This window comes from Danio aesculapii, chromosome 6 (assembly GCF_903798145.1).
Source record: "Danio aesculapii chromosome 6, fDanAes4.1, whole genome shotgun sequence".
NCBI classification, from domain to species: Eukaryota; Metazoa; Chordata; class Actinopteri; order Cypriniformes; family Danionidae; genus Danio; species Danio aesculapii.
In genome coordinates, this window is record NC_079440.1 from 43,069,038 (window position 1) to 43,081,506 (window position 12,469).

Below are 12,469 nucleotides of genomic sequence, written 5' to 3' on the forward strand. Positions count from 1 at the left end.
AGAAAAGGATAAAAAAGGAGGGAGGGTGAGGGCAATGACCTGAGGGATTACTGGCCCAAGGGAAGGAGTTGCCAGGATTCTCCAGCACACAAACACTCTATTGTGCATCTTGTCATTGCATCACATTCTCCCTACAGACAAGAATATGATAAAATGTTAATGCTTTTAAAATGGGAGATTTAGTATTTGACATATTATTTACATTGCTTTCAGAAGCTTGCCCAGCGGGACTGTGCATTATATGCCCCACTGTTTGGTAACATTTTGATTAACTATAATTTTATTACAATTATGATGGTTAAACTATTGTTTGTAATTCTGTCATCATTTACTCACTCTTCACTTGTCACAAGAGTTTCTTTTTTCTGTTGAACACAAAAGAAGTTATTTCGAAAATGTTGGAAACTTGTAATAATTGAACTCCTATGGTAGGCTATTTGATTTTCCTGCCATAGAAGAACATTATTCACAATATCTTCTTTTGTGTTTATCAGAAAAAACAAACTCATAAAGGTTTAGAACTACTTGAGTGAAAGTAAATTAGTAAATTTTCATTTAACCCTTCCTTTAACTACAATAACCACATTTTTTGTTTGTTTAATAGTAAAACCAAGTTAATTCTACTAAGGGTCTGGTCGTTCTGTTTGTCCTAAAGACTAAACAAACTGCTTCAATATTGCTTCTACAAAATCTTAGAACCAAGCAATCAAGTCTCAACAAAATTCAGAAAACATTTAACCATTTTAATTTAGCTTATCAAACCAGATTATAGCAAATAATAATTTACACTGAAATTCTTAATATTGCTGAAGAACTCACAACAACTTCATCTCTGGAAAGTGTTGCCATGTAATCATTATTTCCCATGAAACAAACCTGTTTTCCTCAAGGGAGCGCATGGCTGCTCAGAAAGCCGAATTCTCCATTGACCTCTATTCAAATTTCTGAAAGTTTTTGTTTCATTGTAGACATTCTTACAATTAATAAGTGTAATCACTCTTATAACAGTAAATCTACTAATTACAGAGATTTTTAGGCGCCACCAAATGTAAATAATTAACAGCAACCGCTATTAAATTCAACATTAAGATTTCGCCAACTAATAAAACATCAACGACATTGATTGGTCAAGATTGCACAGCGTTGACAATAGTCACGTGTAACACGTGATAATTCAGTCCCTTCTCCTGAGCATTCTGCACAATAATTTATATCTAAATAATGGTGATGGAAATGAGAACAGCCATTAAAACGAAGATTCACAGTTACGTGTCAAAATAGAATGGTTACTGTTTAAATTACGTAAAATCCGTCCAAATAAGATCAACTTCCAATCCATGAAGCCACGCCCCTTTACTAACACTTGTTTCAAGACAGTATCCGTTCTTCCCATCTTCTCCTTTCTACGGTCTTCCCAGTGGGCGAGTTTTCCTGAGAGTAAGCACGCAACTGCAGAAGCTGGTTGTAACTGTCAGTTTACCACCTCATCCTGTCATTTAATTATATCGTTTTACTAAGGTAAGACTCGTTGTATCATCAACTATCTGTTTACAATTTTCTAGACTTCTTACATTATAATCCGGCTTTTTTGTCTTATTCAATCTCAGCTAATATTCGATATTTATGTAAAGCATTAGGTTCTCGAGTGATACACTAATGAAGTGTGCTGGATGAGAGTCATCGTGAATAAGCACGTGACATTGAGAAGGACCGTGATGAGTCGTGCTTTCCATCACGCCCACTCATATTCACACACTGTAATGAGATTAAATATTTGCAGAACAAACTTTACGAGAGAGAAATATGATTCCAGGAAGGAAATGAATGAGACTGTCGTTGGCATTGAACGTGTTGTAGTTGCACATATTATAATATTTAAATATGCTCATGCAAAAACAAAAGCATTAAAAAAGCTCTTCAGTAAAGACCAGTTCAGTAAGCTTTTTGTTTTGTGACAGCTGCTAATCCAATTAGACCTGAGCTTCTCGTGATGCCCAATAGGAAATCACAATCCTAAATACAAATTGTGCATGTTGGAAATCTATTAATCACTTGTTTGTTTGAAATGGGTATAATTTTACCAATACAGATGTTCATTTTCACTAAGTATTATGCTTATTAGCAGGCAAGAGGATTTGAGAAAGTGACCCTGTAGGTCAATGGCATTACTGTAAGGCAGATGGTGTTCTCAGGTTTCCTTGAAATCTCCTTGTAGACATACACATTTATCGGAAACTGTTCCCTTTGTTTTTCTAATCTAATCTTCTGTCAATCAGATTTTTAAAGAAAGATGTCTATTCTGAAGATACACGCTCGTGAGATTTTTGATTCTAGGGGCAACCCTACAGTGGAGGTGGACCTCTACACAGAAAGAGGTGATTCTCCTGATGTTTCTTTCCAAATCAAACACTAGATTTAAATAAATCATTTTCATTGAAGAAAGGATTGCATTGAATCTGCTGACATGTAACGGAAACTTATCTGCTTTCAAACAGGTCTGTTTCGAGCTGCTGTCCCTAGTGGAGCTTCTACTGGGATCTATGAAGCACTGGAGCTCAGAGACAATGATAAGTCACGTTACCTGGGCAAAGGTAGCGTTAACTCTGCTTGTTCATTTCTCTATTGAATTCATTATTAATGAGAAATCATATTTCATTCAGTCATACTGAATTTATTGCTAATGTTTTGGAAATAAGCAAGAGTTGTCAAGCTAGATTTGTTTACTGAACACACAAGGGACTGTTTCTCTTTTCCCAGCTGTGTTTTATTTCTCTATTGAGAATGAACAGATTAATACAGTAACTGGGTTCAGCATTATGTTAACAGCTTAGTGAACAAGTAAGAACTCATTTTTATTTGGTTTGAATTAGCATGTCAGATTTATCCCGTTAGTAATTTGTGAATTAATGTGAAAAATGTGTACTTTCTGAAATGCATGTGATTTTAAATTAGTAAAAATCTTTACTGTAATACTACAATATTATTTAGTGCACAATGTTTGCATGGATTAAATTGCGCATGAACAGATTTTTTAAAACACTTGCCTGATTGGAGTTACAAATGTTAACAAATCAAATAAATATCTGATGTACAGTGTTGTGACAGCACATAAACCAATCGAGTGGATTCAGAGATGTGCATGTGTCCAGTTGCACTAACAATCAATCCACAATGCCTATGTTTCTCATATCTGCTGTACTTTTCTGTAATATAGGTGTATCAAAGGCTGTTGAGAATGTGAACCAACATATTGCACCTGCTCTCATTAGCCAGGTGAGTATTTCAGATATTGATATTAAAACTACATAAAATCTGTTTTGTAAATGTAAGTTTGATTGGTTGGTAATGAGTTTTTTAATCTCTGTCACTTAGGGAATTCCTGTTGTTGAGCAAGAACAGATCGACCAATTCATGCTGGAACTGGACGGAACTGAGAACAAGTGTAAATCAAAATGTTTACATTTAAAGTGCATTCGGAAAGTATTCAAAGCGCTTCACTTTTTCCACATTTGTTATGTTACAGCCTTATTCCAAAATGGATTAAATTCATTTATTTCCTCAAAATCCTACACATAATACCACATAATGACAATGTGAGAAAAGATTTTTTGAAATTGTTGCAAATTTATTAAAAATAAAAAACCTGAAAAAAATCACATGTACATAAGTATTCACAGCCTTTGCCGTGACGCTCTAAATTGAGCTCATGTACATTCTGTTACCACTGATCATTCCTGAGATGTTTCAGCAGCTTAATTGGAGTTCACCTGTGGTCAATTCAGTTGATTGGACATGATTTGAAAAGGCATACACCTGTCTATATAAGGTCCCAGGGTTGAGAGTGCATGTCAAAGCAGGAGACAGGATTGTCTCGAGGGACAAGGCTGGGGAAGGTTACAGAAAAATTTCTGCTGCTCTGAAAGTTCCAATAAGCACAGTGGCCTTCATCATCCTTTAGTGGAAGATGTTTGGAACCACCAGGACTCTTCGTAGAACTGGCCGGCCATCTAAGCTGAGTGATCCGGGGGAGAAGGGCCTTAGTCAGGCCTTAGTCAGACCATCACCCTATGGTCACTCTGTCGAGCTTCAGCGTTCTTCTGTTGAGAGAGGAGAAACTTACAGAAGGACGACCATCTGTGCAGCAATTCACCAATCAGGCCTGTATGGTAAAGTGGCCAGATAGAAGCCAGAAGAAACTAAATTCTCTGGTCTGATGAGACTAAAATTGAACTGTTTGGAGGGAATGCCAGGTGTTACGTTTGGAGAAATCCAGGCGCTCATCACCAGGCTAATACCATCCCTCATGTTTTTCAGCAGTAGGAACTGGAAGAATAGTCAGAATAGAGGGAAAGATGAATGCAGCAATGTACAGAGACATCCTGAATGAAAACCTACTTCACAGTGCTCTTGACCTCAGACTGGGGTGACGGTTCATCTTGGAGCAGGACAATAACCCAAAGCACACCGCCAAAATATCAATGGAGTGGCTTCACAACAACTCGGTGAATGTCGTTGAGTGGCCCAGCCAGAGCCCAGATCTAAATCCTATTGAACATCTCTGGAGAGATCTGAAAATGGCTGTACAGCGTCGCTTCCCATCCAATCTGATAGAGCTTGAGAGGTACTGCAAAGCAGAATGGGCAAAAATCCCCAAAGACAGGTGTGCCAAGCTTGTGGCATCATATTCAAAAAGGCTATAATTGCTACCAAAGGTGCATCAACAAAGTATTGAGCAAAGGCTGTGAATACTTATGTACATGTGCTTTTTCAGGTTTTTTATTTTTAATAAATTTGCAGCAATTTCAAAAAATCTTTTTTCACATTGTCATTATGGAGTATTGTGTGTAGAATTTTGAGGAAATAAAGGAAATAAATCCATTCTGGAATAAGGCTGTAACATAAAAAATGTGGAAAAAGTGAAGCGCTATGAATGCACTGTATACCTTTAACAACATATTAGCTTGTGCTTTACATTAAAATAGTTTTCTCAACAGTTGTACTACCATGTAATGTTTACACTACCACTCATAAATGTATGGTTAGATTTTTTTATATACATAGAAAGCATTTTTTGCATTATGCATAATGTCTTTTTTTTAATTAATGCAGTTAATAACAATTCCTACAATCACACTACTGATCCCAACACTTTTAATAGTAGTGTACATAAACGGTTGCATAAACAAGCCTGTGAGCATTTGCAAATATTTTTGCATGTAATATAATTGTATAGTCATAGTCCTTTAATTCCTGTTTCTGTTTCGAACAACAGCTCAATTTGGTGCCAATGCCATCCTGGGTGTGTCCCTGGCGGTGTGTAAGGCAGGAGCTGCGGAGAAAGGTGTACCTGTGTATCGTCACATTGCTGACCTTGCTGGAAACCCAGAGGTCATCCTGCCTGTACCGGTGAGAACACTCTTGTGTTTGAAATTCTACAGTAAGGAAAACATAAATGTGGCCCAGGTGTACGCTCACATGCCACTTTATTAGGAACACCTTTCCTTTACCGGGTTGGACCCCATCAACACTTTATAACTACATTAATCATTCATGGCATTGATTTAACAAAGAACTATAAACAATCTTCATTGTACATGTTTGTTTGGTACTAAGAGTTCAAAGCATCCCAAGAAAACATCATTCACACCATTACACCATCAGCAGCCTGAACTGTTGATGTTTGGGCTGGATGGATTCATGCTTTCATGTTGTTCACGCCAAATACTCACCCTACCATTCCAATGGCACTGCAGGAATTGATAATCAGACTAGGAGATGGCTTAACAATCAGCCGTAGTTTTCAGTTTACAGGAGTAGCACTGGTGTGGTCTTTTGCTGCTGTATGTCATCTGCTTCAAGTTTGAATGTTTTGTGCATTCAGAAGTACTCTTCTGTAGACCTCAGTTATAATGAGTGGTTATATGAGTTACTGTTGCCATTCTATCAACTCAAACCAGTCTGGATATTTCCCTCTGACCTCTGGCATCAGTGCAGCATTTTCACCTTCATAAGTGATGCTCACTGGATAATTTTATAGTGTGTTTGGCCTCAAAGAGATTAAAGAGACCTCGAGGGTATTTGAAAGCAGACCAGCCATTAATAAGACAATTTTCTTGTTTGCTTTTTTGCTGTTCTACAAATAAATGGGTCACAGTTTACAAAAAGGTTTAAGTAATTAACATTAGTTAATGTAGCAATTCATTCATTTTCTTTTCGGCTTAGTCCTTTTATTAATCCTTAATTATTCACCTGTACCACATGTCTTTGGACTGTGGGGGAAACCGGAGCACCCGGAGAAAACCCACGCGAACGCAGGGAGAACATGCAAACTCCACACAGAAACGCCAACCGACCCAGCCGAGGCTCGAACTGGCGACCTTCTTGATTTGAGGCGACAGCACTACCTACTGCGCCATTGCGTCGCCAGCATGAAGTAATAATGAACAATACAACAACAGAGCATTTATTAATCATCGTTCAACATTAAAAATGCATTATAAAAATCCAAATTTAAGCTTGTTAACAATTAATGCGTTATGAGTTAATGTGAACTACCAATGAACAACATTATTTCCATTAACTAACATTAACCAAGATTAATAAATACTGTAATAAATGTATTGGTCATCGTTTGTTCATGCTAGTAAATACATTAACTAAGATTAACACAACTTTATTTGAAAGTTTTAACAGCAAATGATGGATTGAAATGTTGTCATCCTCTCAATCAATTTTGCATTTTACCTTGTTTTTTCCAAAGGCCTTTAATGTGATCAATGGCGGCTCTCATGCTGGCAATAAATTGGCCATGCAGGAGTTCATGATTCTGCCGGTCGGGGCCAGCAGCTTTAAGGAAGCCATGCGCATTGGTGCAGAGGTGTACCACAATCTGAAGAACGTTATTAAGCAGAAATATGGCCAGGATGCCACCAATGTTGGTGATGAGGGAGGATTTGCACCAAACATTCTTGAGAACAAAGAAGGTATTCAAAACAAATCTAGAATCAAGACTATCTAGCTAAGATGACTTTTTAATATATATTATCTGTATGTTAATAATAGCTCTAGAGCTGCTGAAGAATGCCATCAGTAAAGCTGGATACACTGATGAGGTTGTGATAGGGATGGATGTGGCAGCATCTGAATTCTATCGTGACGGAAAGTATGACTTGGACTTCAAGTCTCCTGATGACCCCGATCGATACATCAGCCCCGATGAGCTAGCTGACCTTTACAAGAGTTTCATTGAGGATTATCCAGGTATCCAACCGTCGTTTGCTCTTTTCTTTTGTTTCTTAAGCTCTGACAGAGGTGTATATAATTTTTTAAATCACTGTTCCAGTGGTCTCTATTGAGGACCCCTTTGATCAAGATGACTGGGAGGCCTGGACCAATTTCACCAACAGCACAGAAATCCAGGTTGTGGGAGATGATCTCACTGTTACCAATCCCAAGCGCATCGCTACTGCAGTGGAGAATGAGGCTTGCAACTGCCTGTTGCTCAAAGTCAACCAGATTGGTACTGTTACAGAGTCTCTGCAGGCGTAAGTTCAAAACAAGATCCTACTTTTGTACAAAAGATTCTCAAAATTTACTTTATTAAAGGGGTCAGGTTCTAGTAAATTAAAATTACATTGACCCTTTTGACATATAATAGATCATTGCATTCTAAAAAACATCATTTGAGTTTCAGAACTCATTAGTATAAAAACAGCTTATATTAAAACCAATTTGACAATATGACAGCTTGTGAATGTGAAACTCTATGATGTAATAGTGTGGCTAAACTCCGCCTCCACAGAAGTTCAATGCCTGCTTCTTCATCACTACTTGATTAGCTTTGTCCACTGATTCATGCATGCAGTAGATGATTATTGAGGAGCAAATGCAGGTCTATAATAATAATTCCTTGCATTTATATAGCGCTTTTCTGGACACTCAAAGCGCTTTACACATTGGGGGGAATCTCCTCCTCCACCACCAGTTTGCAGCATCCACCTGGATGACACGATGGCAGCCATATTGCACACAAACTGATTGGTGTAGAGGAGACAGAGTGATGAAGCCAATTATGATATGTTAGGAGGCCATGATGGACAGAGGCCAGTGGGCAAATTTGGCTGGGATGCCAAGGTTAAACCCCTACTCTTTTTCAAAGGACATCCTGGGATTTTTACCGGTCACAGAGAGTCAGAACATCGGTTTAATATCTCATCTGAAGGACGGCGCTCACTGAGCAGTATAGAGTCCCCTTCACTATACTGGGGTGTTAGGACCCACACAGACCGCAGGTTGAGCGCCCCCTGGTAGCCTCACGAACACCACTTCCGGCAGCAACCTAGCTTTCCCTTGTGGTCTCCTATCCAGGTACTGACCAGGTACAGCCCTGCTTAGCCTCAGTGGACGACCATGTGAGAGTTGCAGAGTGCTATCTGCCGGTCTACACAGAAACCAAACTATAAAGATTCTCAGAAGACGGCAAGAAGCTGTGCAGTGCCAGGCTGTGTAAAACACACTCTTTTTATCCCTTTCCTTCTGATATCAAAGTTGAGGTTGAATTGGATGTATTTTATTTAACATAATCAAGTTCCACACCACATCAGTAGGAACGTGACCCTTTGTTCCCTCAAATACAAGGTATACATTTAGGAAAAAATGCAATGCTGGATAGACCTGTCAGATGAATGCCGCATACTTTAACGTTAATTTTGCAGAATCACTGTGCTTATCACTGGGTGATGAGCTGTTATAACACGCTGAAAGCATTATGTAAATAATATATATAATTTGTAATCAATATATCTTACTTCTAAGACAACAACAAACTCTGTACCGCATCGGATGTCATTCCCTTGCAGTAAATGCAAGCGCTCCTGGTTTCTTTCTGCCACCTCCCTGCGCGCGCATCCTGAATGTTTACAAACATGGTAATTGGTCATTATACAATCACGATCTGTTCGCTATTAAAGTAGACATTATTTATCTTTGCACCTTGACTAAATTTAGTCAAAAACTGTCAAGTATTTAGAATTAGATTGATGCAGGACCGTTGACAATGCTAACAGACTTCTTATTTGGCTGTATCGTGAAGTGAAACTTACTTTTAGCAAAGTTGGAACTTTTTTTTTCTTTATGACAAAAGAATTATGCTGAAAATGTTTCTGTTGAGGTATTTGTGTGATTTATACACAATAGATGTATTCTTATCTGTCTTAAAGCATCACTAAATTGTACAGGCATTACAAAGCAATCTGTTGTTACTTATTGTTTATTTATCAAAATAAACAATAAGGCTCTTAAAACACTGCTTTGATAAATGTAGTGTTGTCATATTTATAATACCTCAAGTTAAACAAAGTAATTAGTTTTATTATTTTATTACTGACAGTGTACTTGTTTTTTTTGTAAAATTATTTTAGTTTAAGATCAAGTGTAAAATAAAATTTCCATGTGATGTACAGCTATTTAAGAAACAAATTTGCCATATTGTAAAGCAAAATATGCAAATATGTAAATAAAAGGCTAAATTAAAATCTTTTCATCATAAACTTTAATTAAACCTTTCAAAGCTTGAAATTATTGTTTTAAAAAAATGGACAAAAACTGTTTCTTTTGGTGGTAGTTTTGGCAGTGCTATTGAAACAGATTAATTGTCATGAAAGGAAAAATTGACCATACTTCCTTTGTTAGTGCAAATTCCTGTACATGTAGCTTTGTGATTTATGCAATTGAACCATTCAAACAGGTTTACACTTTAAAAAAGTGATTTCATAATGAAAATCTGATTTATTTTTCAGAAGTAACTGCTTTTTAAAAGAGTACTTTGTACTTTTACCTAATATTAGTATTATTTACTAAAATTTTTACTATTTTAGCTGTTTAATAGTATGTTTACTTCAGTACAAAAACATTTCACAAGCACATTTAGTGCAGGTTTATTATATTATTAATATATGAATAATAAATATTATTATTATTAATGGTTTTTATTTGTATAAATTCCTGTGCAATGATTTTATGGGTTGCTGAGAATACATTTCAGGTGTTTAATACATAGCGTGTCAGTCTTGAAAATAAAAATAGGTTGCTGGAAAAAGTGCTTAAAAGTCCTTGATTTTCATTAGGCTGTGCCTGTATGAACCCTGTCATATGTACATGCAACATATATTTCAAAATTTGTCAGAAAGTGTGTGTATATATATATATATATATATATATATATATATATATATATATATATATATATATATATATATATATATATATATATATATATATATATATATATATATATTAGATAGATTATAGATTATGACATATAACCTTAGGTCCAAACAACATTTCCAGGTTTTGATGAATAGGCTACTATGTTAATACTTTAGATTTAAGTACAGCAGTTTTCCTTTTACTTTTTAAGAACAGTGTCATTTGAACTTTTAAAAGTACATTTTAATTTAAATGTTTGTTTTTTTTTGTTTGTTTGTTTGTACCTGCAAGCACAGTTAATGTTTAAACTATTTATAATGTTTTAAGTGGTTGACAATAGTACATATTCTTAATAATTGGAATTAATCTGCCTCGTTTTTGAACTTTGCACAGCTGTAGCTGTTTAATTAGGCCTACAACGCTACTATATTTCAATACTGGTCATTATGGAGGTACTTGGAGAGACAATTTTTTTTGAGGTGGTACTTGGTGAAAAAAGTTTGAGAACCACTGGTCTAATCTGATTCAATGATCTATGCTACACTGAGCAAAAAGTGCTCCCGCTAGATCAGGAGATCAGCTGAATGGATTCAGTGGTTTAATACTCAATATTTTAACTTTAGGGGAGTGCTAAAATAAACTTATTCCATATGAAAAGTGTAGTGCTGTCACGCCACACAAATGGGAGTAACTTTTAAAATGATTTGGTCACAATTTCTTTGTTGTTACAGATCATTTGATATGTATTTATGCATTTTTTCCCTAAATCAAATCAGCATCCATCTATGAGTGCTAAAATAAACTTATTCCATATGTAAAGTGTAGTGCAGTCATGCCACACAAGTGGGAGTAACTGAGTATCTATGCGTTTTTCGCCCTATATCAAATCAAAATAAAACGACACACTTTTTGATAAATTACAAAATTAACAAGGTATTTGTACCATCCCACCCCACAGATGTAACATGGCTCAGTCCAGTGGCTGGGGCGTGATGGTGAGCCATCGCTCAGGGGAAACCGAGGACACATTCATTGCTGACCTTGTTGTGGGACTGTGCACTGGACAGGTACAATGTTCTTTAAACTTGATAGGCTTATCACAACATTTGTGATTTTTATTTTACAATTAATAAATAATTGTAATCTTTCTGCTCACCTCTGTGACATATTTCTTTTTGGATATTTAGATTAAAACTGGAGCCCCATGCCGTTCAGAGCGTCTGGCCAAGTACAACCAGATCCTTAGGTAAGATTACCTTTTTTTAAATTTGTTAGACTATTCTCAAACAAACACGACCATAAATGAGCATAAGTATTTCACTTCTTCTGCATACCTGCTTTCTTCATACACAGAATTGAAGAGGAACTGGGGGATAAAGCTCGCTTTGCTGGGAAGAACTTCAGAAATCCACTGAACTGAGACCACCACAGTACACTTAGAAGTATTTAACCTCATACAGTAAATATACTAATAGTATATGTTTTAACTTATGATTAAAGAATGGGTTGATGCTGAGACCATTTCATCAAGGACACAAAAACAAGAATCATAACCGTTGTGTGGGTGACCATTTGGATGAGTGTCACGTGTACTTGTGTCATGATGATTGTATTGCAAAAAAGCGCAAACAGTGTTTTCCTGCAAATCCTGCATAGCAGATTCTTGAGGACTGTGCTTGTGATAGTGAATACTGTTAAAATTAAAACATTACCTCAACTAATGAGAGACTTTTGGGTAGTGTTATCATTTAAGTGGTCTCCGCTTTGCTTGTTTGTGACAGGTTTGAGCGTGTCTTGTGCAGGCAAAAAACCAGTGTTAAAAGGCTTGATTTGGATTGGTTGAGTCATTCCAGATGGTCACACGATTACAGCTGCATGTCACTTTTCCATATTGAGGATAAAATGATTAATAAATAAAACAATATGAAAATTAATAACAGTTGTTATCAATATTAATTACTATTATTACTAGTAATAATTGTTATTATATTTAAATTATTATTTTAATTACTTCCAAGGAGGCACAGTGGCTCAGTGGTTAGCATTGTCCCCTTACAGCAAGAAGGTCGGCGGTTCATGTCCCAGCTGGGTCAGTTGGCATTTCTGTGTGGAGTTTGCATGTTCTCCCCGTGTTCGTGTGGGTTTCCTCTGGGTGGTCTGGTTTCCCACACAGTCCAAAGACATGCGCTATAGGTAAATTGAAAAAACTACATTGGCCGTAGAAGTGTATGCGTGTGAATGAGTGTGTATGGCTGTTTCCCAG

General features: G+C 36.6%; 1 protein-coding gene across 1 annotated transcript; it reads left to right on the top strand.

Annotated features, from left to right (window-relative positions):
• The first annotated feature begins 1,380 nt into the window (after positions 1-1,380).
• eno1b (enolase 1b, (alpha)) lies at positions 1,381-11,932 on the top strand. The gene is made up of 12 exons (XM_056460262.1): positions 1,381-1,518; positions 2,277-2,375; positions 2,496-2,591; positions 3,215-3,273; positions 3,373-3,442; positions 5,273-5,406; positions 6,761-6,983; positions 7,063-7,260; positions 7,343-7,544; positions 11,165-11,273; positions 11,394-11,452; positions 11,560-11,932. The coding sequence occupies exons 2-12, from the start codon at positions 2,291-2,293 to the stop codon at positions 11,624-11,626; spliced, it is 1,302 nt and encodes a 433-aa protein (XP_056316237.1). The 5' UTR covers positions 1,381-1,518; positions 2,277-2,290; the 3' UTR covers positions 11,627-11,932.
• Positions 11,933-12,469: the final 537 nt, after the last annotated feature.

Coding starts and splice junctions, on each gene's coding strand:
- eno1b (XM_056460262.1), top strand. CDS start 2,291: ATGTCTATTCTGAAGATACACGCTCGTGAGATTTTTGATTCTAGGGGC. Junction 7,545..11,164: donor GTTACAGAGTCTCTGCAGGC/GTAAGTTCAAAA, acceptor CCCACCCCACAG/ATGTAACATGGCTCAGTCCA. Junction 11,274..11,393: donor TGGGACTGTGCACTGGACAG/GTACAATGTTCT, acceptor TTGGATATTTAG/ATTAAAACTGGAGCCCCATG.